Raw genomic sequence first — 19,042 nt, forward strand, 5'->3', positions numbered from 1 at the left:
GTTGGTGCCCACACTCCATGCTCCTGGACTCTCCCTCCCGGGGGCCCCCGCAGCAAGGTCTCTGAGAGCAGCGGAGGGTCTGGGGGGACCTTCTCAAACCTGCGGAGCTCCCAGTGACCTGGGCCCGAGGGAAGTGTGGCTTTTGCTCAGGTCCTGCGCCTCTGCCCGGCTGGCAGGAGGCGCTGAGGCTGCAGTCCCCGAACCTCCCGCTGAGGGGGGCTGAGGGGGCCCGGGGAGGGGGGCAGACTCCTCACCCCAGTGCCTGGAGCACAGCTCAGACTGGCCATGGGAAAGCCTGCTCTAACTCCCTGAGGCCTGTCCAGTAGCCCCTCAGGTGACCCTGGTGGGGACCCAGGCCTTGCTGTCATTCCTGGGTCTACTGGTGCCCACAGTCATAAAATGTCTGTATCTGTTTATTTTCTGTGAGACGCCAGCCACGGTCAGGGAGAACAAAAGCCAGAGAAGCTCCCTTTCTTCTTCTTTTATTAAGGGGATCATCAGTTACTAATTCAAAAATTGTAGAGTGATGAAAACTACATCAATGATTTTCATAATAATTATAGTCTTTAGTTTTACCCTTGGATGTTTTTCTGGCGGCGTCTGATTCAATTACCCTGCAGAACATTGCGAGGTCGTTCCACTGTTTTCCTGTGAGGTTTGAGTCCAGGACCGACTTGCTCATTAATCTTGTCCCAGGGGAACCTGCGGCTGCTGTTCCCAGACACGGCGTAGGGTGAGCAGTGATTCTCCACCGTGGAGGAGTTCACACGCACACACACACACACACACACACACACATGCTGGTGTCTGGAGACATTTCCCCTTGTTACACTTGGGTGGTGGTGCCCCTGGCATCTAACAGGCAGGAGCCCAGGACACTGCTAAACACCTCGTGGTACACAGGTCAGCCCCCAGCATTCACTTAGGCAAGTTATAAGCATTTTTATTTATTACTTCATAGTCCCATAAGGGTAGGTACTATTATTTCCATGGAGACATAGAGAGGTTAAGTGAGTTACCAGCAATCACACAGCCAATGTGACACAGATTCATGCGGCATTAAACATGAGTCACTGTCCTCCATGGTCTTTTTCCACGTGGCAGGATGCCCTCGGGGGACACACATCGTCCCCACATAGACTTCCATCACAGTGCGCCACCCAGGCTCCAAGCCCAGAAGGGACAGAGAGTGATCTTCCTAATTCCCCCTCTGTCATTGTGCCTGATTCCCGAGGGGTGGTTCTCTTCCATCTCTCCTCCCCGTGGGACTCCGATGTTCTCGGAACTCGCCTGCCACTCGGGAAGCAACCTGAGCCCGGGGTGTTGCGGTTAGGCCCTGGGGATTGACGGGAAACGGGAATCAATGGAGCAAGCGCGACGCTGCGTGTACAGCTGTCCTTCTGCTGAGACACTGGGATTTAAATATAAATTGGAAGCTGTAAGTCAGTCCTTGTGGGAATCCGTACAAGTCCCTGGGAGTGGAAGCAAAGGTCTCCCTTGTCCTCGTTTGTACCAGTGTTGGCATCAATGGCCCAACCAAGTGTGTGGTTCCCACCAGAGAGGAGGAGAGATGCGCTTGCTCTGGCCAGAGTGGCCCTCGTGAGAGTGGCAGGGAGGGCCTGTTCCCGAGGGCCCCGGGGCCCCGTCCAGCTGGTTCCCGTCCAGCTCCAGCTGACCTGAGCAGCCCCGTGGAAATCGGAGGAAGGAGGCGGCTTGCTGTGGTTCCCAAGCCTCCTGCCATTTCCCAGGGGGGCTTGGTCCTCAGGGACCTCCCCTGGGACTCACAGGCTGCCCCAGGAAGTATGCAAGTGGCATGTGGCTGTGTGGAGTGGAAAGGAGTGTGGATGTGGACGTGACGCTGAGTGAAAGAAGCCAGACAGGGACGGCCCTGCCATGCGCTCACTCCAGGGAGACACCCAGAACAGGCTAATCCAGGCGGGGACGGGGGGCAGCGGTTGCCCGGACTGAGGAGGGGCAGGGGACGGGGCGGCCAAACCCACAGGTTTCTCTGGGAGGTGACTACGGTGTTCTGAAGTCCATGTGGGATGGCCACACGGCTGGGGATGCACCAGAACACACTTGGTAGCACCCCGGGAAGGGGCAAAGGTCACAGCAGGTGAATCATATCTCAATAAAGCTGCTCCCAAGCCCCCAGCACCCCGTCTGAAGACCGCAGGTGAAGCCCCCAAGGGCCCCTGTCCAGGGTGAACTACCATCTTCCGAGGCTTTGAAATCATAGCTGATTTGGCTTGGCACATATTTCTCCCCACAGTTTAGATATCAAACCAAATTGGGGGGAAAAAATCTTAATTCTAGGGAAAGAAACTCTCTAAAGATGGCAAAATGGGCCTTGATCTATATAAACTTCATGTGCAGCTCCTAGAATCAGGAATTATGTCTTATTTTTTAATATCTGGGCACAGTCCTGGCACTCAGGTATGAAGAAGGTGACAGGCAATGGGCCCCAGGAGGTGGTGAAGAATTAACTCGCTGGAAGGAGCTTTTAAAAAAGAAAGGAACTGTGCAGGAGGCTCCTGCCTGCTTTACTTCCTCAGGAGCTCAAGAGCTGGTGCTCTGTGGTCCGGGTTGCACACTGACTCTCCCGCCCAGGAGCGAAACTTACGCACTCAGCGCCCTCCCTCGCTGAGCCCCCTGCCCAGGGCCAGGGCCAGCAGCAGAGCTCAGCACCATCCACCAGGAAGCCTTGTGGAGGGCACAGGGGACATGAAGGCTTGGGCCGGGATGAGGCAGAGCCGCTAGGAGTGTGTACGTGGTTGAGAGGTCACCCCACAGACGGGGTGTGCAGGTGACAGGCTGATGACTGCACCCAGTGGAGCCCACATGTAGATGGGAGTGAGGCAGGGGTGGGGACAGGTGGACAAGGACAAAGGGGTGGGTGGGAGATGGAGGGACCCTTCAACCCCAGACGTTCAGGCCACCGTGATGACTGGCTTCGCTCTTCCTCAGACACCTGTCTGGGGGCAGGTCCTCCTGCCTCCTCCTGGGGGGACTTCACCTGAGCATCAAGGCACAGCCCATAGTCAGGAGCATCCCCCAGAGTTCAGCAAAGGAGACTCGGAGCAAGGAGTGTGGGTCAGCAGCCAGGGACAGGCAGGGACCCCGGGACTCTGAGTGGGGCAGCCGGGCAATGGCAGGGTGGGCAAGCAGGGCAAGAAGATATGCAGAGGTCAGGCCTCCCCGACGGAGAGCTGGCCAGCAGGCCTGGGCCAGGCAGATGGCTAGCCGGGGAGAGGACAGAGGCCCAGGGAGCCTGTCTGTTCCACCAGAGAGCAGCAGAAGGAAAGCTGGACATAGGAACGCAGCCCTTCTCAAACAGCCTTCCTGCCACGGGGCGCTGGGGGGGGGGGCGCTGGGGGGGGCACTGGGGGGGGGCACTGTGGGGGGCACCGTGGCTGGGCACTGTCTCCGGGCTCACAGGAAGCAGGGTCTCACTGCTCCACTAGCCTCGTCCTCTGTCCCTTTCCATATCTTTCCACCGGCTTCATGATGCTGCCCTCCGAGCAGCTGAGTGGCCCTGGACAATCTCTGGCTGGCTCTGCGGCTCCAGTTTTCTTGGGATGGAAGAGCATAGCTCAAGGCAGCTGCTCCACCGCCCTCCACACAGCTGCTCCCAGGAACGCAGGTTCTTAGTCCCCTGCTGGGGCAACGCCGCCCCAGCTCACCTGCCTCCAGGAGCCTGGGACACAGAGCGGGGACCTGGGGCAGAGCCGGTGTCAGGGAGGCAGGCCTGGTACCACCTGAGATCCTGCCCCATGAGGCGCTTCCTGGGATGGATTCCCAGGAACCAGTGGGGAACCCTCTGGATCTGGGTTCAGCTGAAGCTAGAAGTTTCGTGGCTGTCAACAGAGAAGGGACTCAGCTCCACGAGGGTGGGGACACATCGGCTCTACGGCTCACTGAGCCCCAAGCACCAGAATCACACCTGGCACATGCAGAGAGATGTGCAGCGGCTTTCACGAATCCACGGAGAGAGCCCACCTCTGTCCAGGGTGACTCTGGGCTCTGCCGCACAGACCAGAGACTGCTGGAGGCAGGAATGAAAGAGGGCAGGGCAATGCCAGTACCAGGTGCCCAGACTGCCCACGGGAAGCTCCTGAGGGCCACACCTTGGTCACGGGGATGGGATGGTGATCCATAGGCATGTCATGTGTGTGTGTGTGTGTGTGTGTAGGGGTGAAATACGCATCGCATGTCATTTCCATTGTGATCATTCTCGTAACATGTCAGATCCTGTGTCTACGAGAACGTTTGTCATGTCATGCACCGTCACCGTCATCTAACTCTGGAACTCCTTCAACACCCAGCCGCTTGGTACCCACCACACAGCCACTCCGCGTTCCCTCGGCCAACCGTGAACCAGCTTCCTCTCTGAATCTCTCTTCAGGATATTTGAGGGAAACTGAATGATGCGATGGTGGAGGTCACACCAAGAGAGGACGCTGGTCAGCTGGAAGTGGGGGGTGGAGACGAGGGCACAGAGGGCAAAGCCTGAAATGAACCGTGGTGCCGTTTGCCGGCAGAGGGGTGGAGAGGGAAGGATTTTTTCTGTGGAGATGGAGGCTAGAAAGTCCCAGTTTTGATCCTGTGATATCCCATCACAGCACCTGGGGGGGCCCTAGTGGTCAGCTTGAGCCCTGCTCTAAGCCCCAACAGTTCTCTAGACACGTCTGGGTCAGTTTGTGGAACACACATACCTGCCCCACCCCCCAAAAAAAATCACTTCTCTAGAAGTGGGGCCCCGGTCGTTTTTGATTCATCAGCACTTTTGGAGGGTTTATTTTATGTGAATCTAATGAGCTCTCAGGGTTAGGAGCACCTGATCCCCCAATCTCAGGTAAGCAAGTAGGGGCACAGGGAAGTGGTGGGATTTACCAAGAACGTCCTCATGAGTTAGAGGCCAGCCTGAACTTGCCCGGCACCTGCACGCTCGCAGAGTTGCAGAGACCAAACCCCAGAGTCCCCAGGAGGCCACGCTGCACTCCTGACAAGCTGACAAGGCCGCTCCTCATCCATATTCAAATGTTTGTGGCCCCACGCGGGTCTCTAGAGAAAATTGCTTTCCTTCTCAAAGCTGAACGACGTTCAATTATTTCATTGAAAGTACAAGTGTGTTTTGCATTTTCTTTCATTTTTTTTAAGAAGAGAAACTCAACCAAAAGATGCTAATGTCAGTGGAAATAAAGGCTCCAAGACTGGCGTTAGAGAAATGAGGGAATGAGGGAAAATCCTCTCCGTGGTTCTTATTTCTCTCTCACCACCTAATGTCATATTGACTCCATCGGCGCCCTAAGGCCGTGGTTTCCAAACTTCTTTTTAGGAGCAAAACTCTTCTTTTTTTTCCTAAATGAACTCTCAGGCAGGAGCTCTAAATAGAAAACATATAGAAGGTGATAAAGACCTCGGCTGGCCGGGTTTATTGCTCAGGGCAGGGCTTGGTGCGCTGGGGGGACCCCTAGGCCCCTCTCCCCATCCCTGGTTCCCAGGAGCGAGTCCGAGAGGCCGCGCCTCACTGGGGTACTCTCCTGTCAGCCTGCAGTGGCTGCTTGCTTTAGTTTTGCTTTAAAGAGAAAAAAAAAATGTCCATGATTTGAGCCTGTTCTTCCTGAAACCCTGCGTCTTTAGTTCCGCAGACTCATGTGTCTGTCTGGCGGAGTGAGGAGCATCCGTAGGACAAGCCACATAGAGCAGGAGGACAGCCATCAGACAGGGACCCAGAACCCCAGGGCGTCCCCTTCAAGTCCCTTGCTCGGCACCGTCTCCACGTCTAGAGCCGGCCTGTGACCTGGCTCGTGGGAAATACACTGGCACCCACGAGCGTGCTCCAGGACAGCAGGCGGGTGGTGCGGCAGGCAGCACCTGCTTCCTCCTTCGCCGGTCAGCTCGTCCCTGCACCTGAGAGCTGGGAGTTGGGGTACTCCTGGTGTCTCCTCTTGGTGGAAGGGGGCCACCGCTCAGCCCTCCATACCCAGAGCGGCCTTCCAGTCCAGGGTCACTGGGCTGATGAGGGGTTTTAACAGCTCCCGAGGCAGGGACCCTCAGACTCCCCACAGCACCTCACACCCATGAGTCGGTCCTGCAGGACCAAGAGCCAGCCTTCCTGGGAGGCCAGGGGTCCCCAGAGCACCTCTGTGGGGGCCGCTTCCTCTGGAGTTGGTCCCCCTCATTACTTAGCTGCCTCGGCCCCAGGGTTTCGTGGTCCCTCACCTGTTTAGGAACAGTGGGTGGCCTGAAGCCCTTAACTGGGGACACACTGGTTTCAGCAGGGACTCGGGGTGGATTTAATTCCCTCCAAAGGCTTTTTGGACTATGCAGGCTCCCTGAAGAAGACCTGTCTATCAAAACCCCCAGGGGTCTCCAGCCAAGGAGAACTCCCAGGCGCCACGCTTAAGTCACTCGGAGCCAAGGGTGCCCCGTGGGGGCAGAGGCTGGCCAGGCACACGCAGGGCCCTGGGTCCACCCCAGCTCTGCAACAGCAGCAGAAATGACACCTGCCCACCATGGGCACGACAGTTCAGTCGCCTCCCTTCCCTCAGTAGGAATAGAGAAGGCTGGTCACTCTTCTCACTGAGACCCCAGGGCAGGCACCAGGTGGTCTTCCTCCCTGGGGTCTCCATTCTCCAGACAAGATGACACCAAAGTGTGATGTGCCTCACAGTCCCTCCCCTTATGGGAGGTGTGGCCAGGCCCTGGGGGAACCGCTGACCAGGCTCTCAGGAGCTCCCACCACGGGGGCACCCCTGGTTGTCTGCTGGACAGCTCAGACTCCTGGGCCGAGTCCTGTTGCTCATGGCGGCTGTGGGCCTGGCCTGGCACTTCACGTACTCTTCCCTGGTGAGCCCTCGCTCGTGGGTGTTGAAATCAAAGCTCTGGTGCCCACTTTGGAGAAAAGGAGAAAAAATGTTCCGCAGACCTTGGGCTGGGATGACCTGGTGGTTCCTGAATGTTCTCCCCCCTGGTCCTACAGGTGCCTCAGGGCTGGCCACGTCTGTCCTGCCACAGGTGGCCAGGGAAGACTCCAGAGGTCCACTCACCTTGAGCGGTGGCTCATAAGCAGCCTATGGCCTTAGTCAGAGAGCTCCAGGGCCCTGTGTGGCTCTGTGGTTAATCACCACTCAGAGCACCTCCGAGGCAGCCTTAAGACTCAGAATGAACTATATTTACCACTCTGGGTTGTGTGCTGTTAGAACTTAGAGATTGTGTTTATGTGCTGTTCTGTGCCCTTTATGTATACAATTAAATTTATAATATTTATAATAATATATATAAACTATTTTATAACATACTACATGTAATATATATTTGTGTGTCTATATAAAATGTGTGTGTGTGTGTGTGTGTGTATATATATATATATATAGAGAGAGAGAGAGAGAGAGAGAGAGAGCGCCAAAAATTTTACATGTAAGCTGAACACAAATGTTCTGCTTTCCTCTGAAACATATTGTTTTACTCTTCATCTTTGTATATGGTGTGAGTGAGAGGGTCAAGATCCACTTTTCCCTACAGGACATCCAGTTGACCCAGCCCCATTGATTTACAATGACCATTAGCTGGAAACTAAATCACATCTAGACATAAAGGCATCCATAATGGGCCACAGATCAGCCAGGGCTGTACATCAGCGAAGGAAAGCATTTCAGAAATTATAGAAGCAAGAGCTGGGCACAGTGGCAGACACCTGTAATCCCAGGGACTCAGGAGGCTGAAGCAGGAGAATCACAAGTTCAAGGCCAGCCTCAGAAACTTAGTGAGGCTCTAAGCAATTGAGCAAGACCATGTCCCAAAATAAAAAATAATAAATAAAGGACTAGGGATGTGGCTCAGCACCCTTGGGCTCAATCCCTAGTACCAAAAATATTTTTTTAATTATAGAAGCAAATGGTGGGGATACATCACAGTGTGTACAACATAAAAAGAGGGAGATACCCACTAGGAAAGGCCATTCCTTCATTTACCGCCACATTTCTCACGTGGTGGCCTCCCCAGTGTGCCATGGACACCTAATGAACACCTGCGAAAATGGATTCTTGCATCTCTTTGCGGAGCTGAGGGCTCATCAGGGACTAGCTGGCACAGTAACCTTCTGGTGGGATCACAGCAGGTAGCTTTCCTCGCCTTGGCCATGACGTAGAGCCCGCTGTCAGAGCAGGACAAGAGTACACAAGGATGCAGCGTCAGGGATCCGTAACTGAGAAGAGCCCTTCCACGGGGTCCAGGAAAATCAGGACACACTCAAATAACCACGTCATTAGGTGTTTGGTGATGAGAACGGGAAGTCACGGGCTGGGAGCCGCACTCTCTTATTTGTTGGTAAGAATTTCATGGGAATCGGAGCAACCTCTATCCCCACTGTCATTGCTAAGACACGGACCCCTTGCTGCACATGCCCGGCTGCGTGCCAAGCCCCTTAATTGTAATGTCGTGTTTATGTCACTCACAGTCCCTATGGGGCCGACCTCCACGTCCTTTATGTAAACGCAGTCTGCTGGAGGCCTGGAAGCTGTTATGAGCTGGATTTCCGGCAATCTCGGCCCTTTTATCCTCGCCAACAGAAATTCAGTTTAGAAATCTTTCCTAGACCTCCTCTTTTAATTCCCAAAGTCAATTCCCAGATGACTACACCCAAGCTTCTCGTGCTCAGCTCGGTTCTCTGTGAAACCTCAGGGTCAATGGCTCCTGCACCTGGGCCCCTGCAGGCCAGCCCCTTAGAGCCATCTGCTGACCTTCCCCACTCAGCTTCCCAGGGGAACCTTCCAGGCCAACTGAGGAGTGCTGTGTGTGCTCTCCCTCGGTGAGTGAGAAAATCCAGTTCCACCTCTCCCTGAAGATGACCTCTGGGCTTAGTCCATCATCCCTAGTGACCCTCATGTGACTCACCCCATCTTTTCAAAGAAAGAAGGAAATAACTCAGCTCTGAATTGAAAGAGCTCACGAGCTTCAATACGCCATCCCAAGCCAACGGCCCACGATCATTGTATGAAAATAAGTTTTACGTCTGGTATTTGATTTGCCACATAGTTTAACAGAAAAGTAACTTTATCTATTTTTTTCCAATTAAAGGAAGTAATGTTACAATCAATAATTCCTCTACTCTGCTTTGCTAAATTAATGTCTGCCTATTGTTTTTAAATCACAAAGTGAACATTGCTATAGAAATGTAAAATGGTACTATTTCATTTTAATCTATTTAATTTTCCATTCTGGAATTACATAATGGGGTTAAAACATTGAATAGAATTAATAGAATGAGTATTTAATTAAGCAATAATGAGTTTCTAAATGGATGCTCAAAGAAACTAGCTTTATAGTTTATGCAAGAATCAGATAATGGTCTTAACAAAGACCATAATAATTGTGTTGAATGTTTTCTATATTTAAAGATTTTTGTTTTTTTCTGAATTCTCTCAGGAGTAGATTTAAACAAACCCAATTCCTTGATTAGGCTCCACTTTGCTTTCAAGGTAGATTCTGAGTGTCTTTCCCAGCCATCCAGTCCTGCACTAGAGATGCCATAGGCCACCTTTGCCTCCTGACATCAAGCATTCCCCATGGTCCCCCCGAATTCCACCCGGACCCTCCTTCCTTCTGCTCTGTGAACACACAGGCCCCTCCTGCCACCGGCCTTTGCTCCTGCCACGTGGCCTCTGCTCCTGCCGGTCCAGATGCCTCGAAGGCTCTACCCTCCTCCCCTCACTAACTGCTCCTCTTCTTTCAGTTCTCAAAGAATTTTCCTGATGATTCTTCTCTAACCAGGTCGGGCACCTGCCCCCACCAACACACACTGTACAGACCCCTCGAGAACCCTGTGATTTCTTCCTGAGCAGTTAACACAGTCTGTAATTATCTATTAGTTCATATCTGCCTCTCCTTCCAGCCCATAATCTGCATGAGAAAATATACCACATCTGCTTTATTTACTAGTGTATCCCTAGATGGATGGATGGATGGATAGACAGATGGATGGACAGATAGAAAATGGATAAATGATGGATGAATGAATGGAGGATGGATAGATGGATGGACAGATGAATGGATGGACAGATGAATGGATGGATGGATGGATGGATGGATGGATGGATGGATGGTGGATGACGGCATGGATGATATGTATGCCGACGGACCCATTACTACCTATAAGGACACATGAGGGCCACGGTACACACTTCTGAGATTTCCTAGAACATTGCCACCTTGTGTTCTCTGCCAGCCCCTTTGGTCAGTGCTACAGACATGAAAACCTGTGTCCTGGGAGCAGCTGCCCAGGAGGGTCTCACAAACAGGGCTGAACTTTGGTTTAATCAAGTGGCTGGCCCACCTGTTCGCCAGATCTTCAGGCCCAGTCGTGCTGGGCGCCAGCCTGTGTGCTGTTAAGGCACCGTGACCTACCACTAGGTCCCTGAACTAAGAAAAGAAGAACTCTAAGAGGCAAAGAATGTCTAACTCGTTTCCTCACACCACAAAAATGCGATGTTTAAAGCCCATGAAAATCTATCATAGTAAGAGGGGCCAGTGAGCGCGAACGGCCTGGGGTCAGAGTCAGTTCTGCAGGCACTGTCCTGGAGAGCAGGGTGACCAGCCCACCCGGCCCTCGAGCATCAGTGACTTGCCACAGCCTGGCTCCTGTCTGACTTTGTCCTCGGGTGTTTTCTCAGTCCTCTGTCCCCATGTGTAAGATGCCTGAGGCCCCGTGCAGCAGCCCCGTGTGAGAAGCTGCAGACCAGCCAGGAGGGGGCAGGCAGACCGCTCCGCCCTCCTCACCCTCCTCCGTCTAGGCCACAGGGCTCCTCTGCGTGGACAGCCATCTTCTCACGGTGCTAGGACGTAACTGCATTTCCACGGGCTGGTGGTTCCCGGCACCCTCTAGTCCCGTACACCAGTCCCCCCGATGGTCTGCCCCGTTTCCTAAGGAACAGGTTCAGAAAAGCCACGAGGACAGGTTGTGAGCCGACGCCCATGGCCATCAGCAGGGACGAGCCCTGTTCCTGGCGCTGGCTACAGTCAGGGCTGGGTGACTGGCCTGGACAATGAGGAGCCTCGGAGCAGAACTGGTTGAAAGCAGAGATTCTGGAATCCAGGAGACCAGGTCTGACCCTGGTTCACACAGGACTCCGGACTTCTTTGGGCAGCCTCTGTCTTCTTTGGGCAGTCGTCTTCATCGGCATCTGAAGGGAAGGTAGCAGGCGTTTCTCCAAGGCTCCTGGACCCAGCACCCTTCCTGCTGAGCCAGCAGTGCTGCAGGCCCCTCGGCCCCAGGCTCAGGCCTCCTGCCCACCCAGAAGGGAGGGCACTCTGCTTGACACCCGCTTGACCTCCTCAGACTTGGACTCCACACCAAGACGTGTGAGAATTATGTGGGCAGGTTCAGAGAACAGGGGCTCCCAGGCCTTACCCCCGGCCAGCTGGGCTGGAACAGGACCCAGGCATGTCTTTAAAGCTCCATAGAAAATGTCCATGTGCAGTCAGGGCTGAGAGCCCCTGGTCTGGTTTTCCAGCTCCAGAACTCTGTGGTGTTTTGAGAGCAAGAAAGCACAGGAGCCAAGGTCACCGTCCTCAAACAGGGATCAGAGGGACCCAACCGAGGAAGCTCCTGCTGGAGCCATTCCCTGTGACCGCGTCCTCAGTGCCCTGCTGGCCTGCTGTTTTGCATCCTGTGACATGTTCTGGAGCGTCCCAGCTCCCCTGTCATGGCAGACTGGCAACTCCCCCAGGTTTGCCGAGGAGTGATAGACAAATTAGTTCCCATCCCGCCCATCCCCCAAGGCGTCAAGACGAGGCTCCTGACTAACGATTTGTTAGTCAATTAATCAGTGGCTGCCTTTGAAACCTCATTTCTCAAATGACTTCTCTTTGAATACCAGGCCTTTCTGACATCATCTTACTATCTCCAGATTCACTTTGCTCCTAATTAAAATTCCAAGATATTTCTTCTTGATGTCAGCTTATTGGTATTACTTGTTTATAAAATATCTGCAAACAGATTACTGTTCACCTGTAGTGTGTCAGAGGTAAGCAGCAAAACAATACTTTATGCTTCTGACTCAAAGGAAATGTGTTGATGATAGCTCATGGAACCCTCCATGGAGGAGAAAGCTAATTTTTCATCGATTGATTTATTTCCACCACGCCTACTGGCAACAAGCTTTTGAGATGTACTACAACAAAAACACAGGAGGGGCAGCCTCCAGACTGTGGGTCTCTGTTTCCATAGCAAAGGCTCTCCAGCCACGTGGGTGGTGGGCAAAGGGCGGGGGAGCAAGCTGCTTCTCTTCCTCAGAGGGGAGGGCAGCTGCAGCAGAGACTCTGGAGGCAGACCCTGGCCTGAGCCCCAGGCCCCCTGCAGGGAGTCCTGGCCTGGGTTGACCTGGTTGTGGAGTGTGGGCGGGGCTGCAGGAATCGGAGCACCTGATGGCTCACGCTCTTGTTCAACAGCAGAGCGGGGGCCTGGCCATTCCCTCCATGTGGAGACTCAGGGACCAAGGTCCCACCTCGGCTCCCTCTCCCTGGGGGCCTCGGGCTTGTGAGCACTCAGGCAGGCAGAGAAGAAAGAGCACAGGCAGGGCCTCCACGTCTCCTGTCCTCCTGCCCAGCCCAGCGTATTTCCACCCACGTTCTCTGGGAGAGAAGTTAGTCTCGGGACCTCACCTAAGTTCAAGGGGAGCCGAGAGGTGCAGCAGAGCATCTTCCGAGCCACAAGCCTCCCGTGTTATATCATTTGTTATTAAATGAGGTGATGTGGGGCGTCCCCAGTACCGTGCATGCGGGAGGGCTCCACACAGGGCCTTTGCTGTGGACTTTCCAAAATAGTGACAGTCACCATCTACTTGGTTTGCAGTTTCAAGCCACAGTGGAGGAAGGAGCTGTGGGGGTCATCGTCAATCTGACGGTGGAAGACAAGGACGACCCCGCCACCGGCGCGTGGAGGGCTGCCTACACCATCATCAACGGAAACCCAGGGCAGAGCTTCGAGATCCACACCAACCCCCAGACCAACGAGGGGATGCTCTCCGTCGTCAAAGTAAGGCTCCGTGATGTGGCTGCAGAGAGCAGGGAGGGCGGGTGGGACCCCGGAGTCGAGAAGACCATAGACAAGGCCCACTCTCTTCCTCGAGTTCACAGAGCAAAGGGCTGGTGGCCCTCAGGAGCAGCTGTGCCCTTGGCAACATAAGCCAGCACCCTGGATCTCTTCTCCTGTTTACAGGTTCTGGAAAACCTAAAGTCAGCTGTGACTTTAAGGAAACCAAACTTACACTGAAATGCAATTCTCAGTAGGTCTGCCCCTGAGTTAGCAAAGGATGGGCCAAAATGGAACCTGCAAAGGTTCTGTAAAGAGCTGTGCTCCGAGTGTGAACTATCGTGTTTCATCTTCATCTTTCTTAGCAGAGTCTCCATTATTGTCCTAGAAACAAATGCCTAACAGTTCTGGGAGGGAGGGCTTTGGGGAAGCTGCCGGCAACCAGCAGAGCCACCCTCTCTCTGGCTGCCAGTGGAGAGGAAGGAGGAAGAAACAGGATCCCAAGAACCAAGCCCTGTGTGTGGTCATGCAGAAGTGTCCCCGCGAGGGACGCTGCACAGAAGGGGCCAGGCGGGTCCCCTCCAGTTTTCAAGCTGCTCCACTCTCTCTGGGAAGTCCCAGGGCCAGTTCCTGCCAGAGCCCAGGCCTTCACCGGAACAGAGTCTCTTTCCTAGTAGAGGCCACCATTGGCCTCCAAAGCAGACAGGAAGTGTATTTGTAGTATTTGCAGAAGCAGCGGGCAGAGCAGAGACCTCGCCCCCAACTCCCCATGTGCCGGCACATCCGCCTCAGTTTCCTCATCTGCAAAGGAGGGTGGAGCTACATCAGACCTCTTGGACGGTGGTCTCAGTCCATTGGTAGTGCTTGATGGAGGACCGTAGGCCTGGCCGCCTGTACAGAACAGACATTTACTGCTCACGGTTCTGGAGGCCAGAAGCCCAAGGTCAAGGTGCCGCAGACTGTGTCTAGCCAGGGTCTGCTTTCTCATCGATGGAGCTTCCTGCTCTGCCCTCACATGGTGCAAGAGGCAAGGCCGTCCTCTGGAGCCTTGTGCATCAGGGCACTAATGCCATCATGACCTAATTACCTACCAGTGTCCCCACCTCCCAATGCCCTTAAACTGGGAAATATGATTTCAACGTATGAATTTGGGGTGGCCACACACATTCAGTCTATCGCAGTTGTGAGGACTTCAAACATTAGTATGTACAATGTTCAGAACGGTGACTACTACTCAGTCTGTGTCAGTTTCCTGCTGCTGCTACAACAAATGGCCACAAATGTAGTGGCAAAAATTTTTTTTAAAGCATGCATTTATTATCTTGCAGTTGTGGAGGTCAGAAGTCCAACAAGGGTCTCACTGGGCTTAAATCCAGATGTGAGCAGGGCCAATATCTTGGGAGGCTCTGGGGAGACAGCTCCTTGCCCTTGCCACTTCTAGACCCTGTCCCGGCCAGGCTGCAACCCTAAAGCCCGCAGTGCAGGACCTTCAGATCCCTCTCTGGGGCCTCCACTTCCTCTCTAGCCCTTCCTTTTCCACCACTGAATCTCCTGCTTCCTCCTCCTTGGCCCTCCTTCCTGGCTCTTCCTCCGACTCTGTGATCCTTTGGGTCCTCTGGACGATCCGCGACAGCCTCTGATCCCAAGGTCTCCGATCTCATCTGTCCTTTTGCCATGTAAGACCCATGTGCAGGGCTCTGGGGTTGGAGTGTGAAACCCTGGGGGTCATTCTGCCCTCTGCAGAACCGTATCAACAGCGGCACCAGCTGAGCTCCACACGGTGGCTCAGGGTCCTGCCCCTGAGAATGACAGATCTCAGACCCTGTGGCCTGTTCAGGTGCCGCCCCCCACGCCCTGCCCTTTTCAACCTCTGGTCTTCCCAGTTCTCCAGTAACAGACAGCAAAGCAGTCAGGAGACCTGGCGAGGGCTTCCTGCCTCTGTGGGGCACACTCAGAGCTGAGACAGTCATAAGTAGCTCAGCCCGGCCGTCCTCCACGCTTGCCCTCAGGTGACTTCCCAACCCCGCAGAGGACGAGACTCAGGTAGACACCCCCTCCATGGTGATCTGTTCCCCCCACGAGTGCTCGCTAGGGCTCCAGGAAACGTTAGCGCAGCAGGAGGAGCGCTCTCTCCCGGCCCTGCCTCGTCCACAGCGAGGCTCTCAAATGGGGCCCAAGCAAGAATCCCCTGAAATGCTAGTTCAAGGCAGGCTCCCAGGCAGGTCAGCACGGGGAGAACAGGTGCACCGTGACTCTGTGACTCATGGGGCACACCCCTAGGTCCCTGGGGGGCTCCATCAGCACACCCACCCTCTCTGCAGACTGTGGCAGGAGGGACTTGCAGAGGCCAGGCCTCGCCCTTTACCCTAGCCTTCCTTTGCTTCAGAAGGAGGCTGCAGACATGAATCAATAGGAAAGGAGGAGCACCCCCTGCTTCTCAGCACATCTGAGGCAAAACCAGGACAACTTTCTAAAGAGGCAGAGCTGGCCATGCTCTCTGATGCCCTCCATCCTGCCCAAGACTCCATGCATCTGTTAGGAATGCTTTCTGCTGCAAGTCCCAAGATGCCAGACCAATAGTGTCTTCAGTTATAAACAAAATCTAAGAATTTTCCTAATTGGATAAAAGTAGACCAGTCCAGGATTGACTGACAGCTCAAGGTGTCAGAGAACCAGAAGAGGGTTACCTTACTTGCTTTGGGCATTTTCCTCATGAACATAAAATGGCTGCCAAAGACCCAGGCATCAGGTCTTCCCTTGGCTATGTCCCCAGATAGGAAACAATGAAACAACCAGACAAATGAGAAAGCATGTTCTCCTATGTCCCTCTCCTCTTGCCAGAGAAGAAAATTCTTCTCCAAGGGTCCCTCAGCGAATTTCCTCTTAAGTTTCATTGACAAGAAATATACATATATATCTACCCTTAGTGAAGGCTGAGCAGATCCAAACCTGGCCTTTTGGCCTCTGCAGTAATAGGTGGGCCAGGGAGAAGGGGTTGGTAATGGCTGGAGGGCAGTCACCATGACCAGGTCTGCCCTGGCCAATTTGAGGTCCAGCATACAGATGAGCTAACAGGAAGCTGGTGTCTGGGGCATCCAGCTTCCCGCCCAGGCTGAATCCTGGCAGATGAGAACCTGTTTCCCTTTAACCTCTGATCCAGAGCACCCTGACTTGGTTTGTAGACCTATTCCACAACTGCCAAAAAGCTGTTCTTCCATTGGAGTGGAATCCACCCCGCATTTGAGGTCTATTTGCTTCTCTATCCTCAGAGAGGGAAGCATCCGGAAAGTGCCCTGGTTCCCCACCCTGTGATGGGCTGGGAAACCACTGTTGCTTCACCTCTGAACCTTCCCCTGCTGGGCAGCCCCTGGGTCCTCCATCCCTCTGAGTGTGGGACGCCAGCACTGCACGCAATAGCTATAATTGTTTATTATGAAAAATAATATAATGTTTCTAAAATAACTGGCTCAGTCTGCAGGACGCTATTTAGGACTCTTGTGCCACCCTCTCTCTGCCCACTGGCCCCTGTGGCTGCCCTTCTGCTGTCCTCCTTAATGGGCTGCCAGTCAACCCCCCTGGCTCTCGTGCATCGTGTCATCCTAGAGAGCAACCCACTGCCTCCTGCAGCCTGGCCCCAATGAGCTCCCTACTTGCTTTTCCGGTGGACCTGAGAAAATAACTGTCCAAGTGACAAGTTTATCCTGGTCTCACCTAAATGTGTCCCCATGCACACCCGGTCACAGGAGCCCCATTCTGGAAAATGTCACTCTCACTGCATCATGGGACTCCTGTGACATTTGGTCCCCAGGGCTGTCGCAGTGCTATTGCTTGTGATGGGTTTCTTTGTGCATCTGACGCAGCCCACTCAGTCGCCAGGGAGGCGTGTGCCACCAAGGACTTGTGCAAAATCACGGGGAGCGGCCCTCCTCAGGGGCAGCTGTCGGCAGTGGGCAGGACAGTCATCACTGTGTAGGGCTCTGCTGGCCTCGCTGTGTGACTGGCCTCTCTGTCCCCTTTCCCAGTAAGTGGTCATAGAACCCCCGCATCTTGGTGACAGCTGAAAATGCCCCCACACGTTTTCCACACCCTCCGAGGGCAAAGGGCCCAGCGTCCTGGCCCACATGCCAGATTCTCCAGTTCTTCTCCCTCCGGGGCTCCGGAGGAGAGACTGTCACCTGGAGGTGATGTAGAGGCCAGCCTTAGCCTCCACGGCAAGGGAGAGGAGCATTAAGGCAGCCCTGGTTGGCCTGATGGTTTGGTCCGGTGTGTGATGGAGACGGGGTCCTTGCTCTGAAGCTGCTGGAGCTGCCCTTCGGGTCTCTCATTACCGAGCCCCGCAAGCGTCGGGAGTTAGAGGTTACAGGCAGGAAGCTCTCGATGCCTGTGTTGCCCGTGAGCTGCTTCGGAGGCAGGAGGGAGGCCGGGGCCTCAGGCTCGAGACAGGTATGGCCGTTTATTTCTCCATCTGAGCACGTCGACCCTGCCAGACCTCATTTGGTATTTACGTGTTTCGTTTTCTTAAAGAAGACTCCCAAATTGCATAAGACCAAGGCCCCAAAGCCCAGGTCCCTCCCTGGGCTCACAGGATGTGGGGGGCTCTGTGGGGAGCTGTCCACCCTCACGGCACGTGCAGGTCCTGACCCTCCCGTCTGCCTTCTAGCCCCTGGACTATGAGATCTCCGCCTTCCACACCCTGCTTATCAAAGTGGAGAACGAGGACCCGCTGGTGCCCGACGTCTCCTATGGCCCCAGCTCCACGGCCACCGTCCACATCACCGTCCGGGATGTCAACGAGGGTCCAGTCTTCTCCCCGGATCCCATGATGGTGACCAAGCGAGAGAACATCTCTGTGGGCAGCGTGTTGCTCACGGCCAACGCCACCGACCCCGACTCCCTGCAGCATCAGACCATCAGGTGGGTGTGCGCTCGGGCCTGCAGACGGGGGCCCCCTGGGCTTCTCCTCCCCGCCACGGGAGTTGGTAGCCAGGAGCAAAGTGCCACTAAATGAAGCCTGTGTGTGATCTGGCCAAGCAGGGACAGTGGCAATGAGGAGCCTGTGGCTGGTGGAACCAGGGGACCGGCTCTGTGTGAGCAGAGTCCCCGCCCCTGACTCCAGCACAGGAGGAGATGGCCTCAGGGCTGTGTCCCCACAGGACCATTCAGTTCTGCTGGTTCAGGGCCACTCCCCAAGGGAGAGAAAGGGGCCACGCAGGTGGCACTACAGAGGCCGGGCCTGCCTTGCCCTCACCCCACTTTGTGAGAACGGCCCCAGCTGCTGCGTTTACCAACAGGGCATGGTGAATCCAGACAGGCTCACGACTTGCTCAGGGCTGCCCGGCACAGTGGCCGAGGGGTGGGGCAGAATGGGGCCATCTGCCACGCCCACGGCCCCTTCTGCTGAACGCTGGTTGACTCGGAGCTGTCAGAGGAAGGCACAGAGAGGTTGCCTGCTACCTCCAAACGCAGCGCAACCTTAGGGTCGGCCCCAGGGTTGGAGGTGGGGCAAGGAGGCAGAAATGCCCGTCTTCATTTCTTAGGCTCTGCCTGGTGCTTAGACAGCAGGTGTTTTGTAATGAGATTTAATTAAGTGGTCGTTACTACGGTGTTTTCAATGTCAGCAAATACAAGACGCCCTCGCTGGGACATCTTTTCACAAATCAGCATTTGTGCGGGTCCAAATGTGCGCTTGCCCCTGCCAAAGTTACTGCCTTTCCCTCCCAGATCTGATCTTGGCCCCTTCTGTAAGCACAAATGATCAAACACAGACACACCCATGATAAACATGCCACTGGTTTCCCTGACTTGAATACCTGTGGCACAGTCGACCGGTCGGCCGCTTTCCTACCACCGAGCGAGCTGCAGGGAAGGACGAAGATGAGTGTCCCAGCCCTGAAGAGGATTTGTTTTTACAAGGAAACTTCCTGAATGCCAGCTGAACTGGATAATGGTGCAGAGTAATACCAAAGGCCAAATCCTATAATAACGTGAATCTGAAACAGACGTTTTTCC

At 54.4% G+C, this 19,042-nt stretch overlaps 1 protein-coding gene across 1 annotated transcript in view; it reads left to right on the forward strand.

Annotated features, from left to right (window-relative positions):
• The window catches only part of Cdh13 (cadherin 13), an 873,075-nt gene that overhangs the window by 773,732 nt on the left and 80,301 nt on the right, over positions 1 to 19,042 (forward strand). The window contains exons 9-10 of the mRNA XM_027933116.2: positions 12,854 to 13,036; positions 17,694 to 17,947. Of these exons, the coding sequence (XP_027788917.2) occupies positions 12,854 to 13,036; positions 17,694 to 17,947 (437 nt within the window). The remainder of the gene's footprint in view (positions 1 to 12,853; positions 13,037 to 17,693; positions 17,948 to 19,042) is intronic.

Source organism: Marmota flaviventris, chromosome 18, assembly GCF_047511675.1.
Source record: "Marmota flaviventris isolate mMarFla1 chromosome 18, mMarFla1.hap1, whole genome shotgun sequence".
NCBI classification, from domain to species: domain Eukaryota; kingdom Metazoa; phylum Chordata; class Mammalia; order Rodentia; family Sciuridae; genus Marmota; species Marmota flaviventris.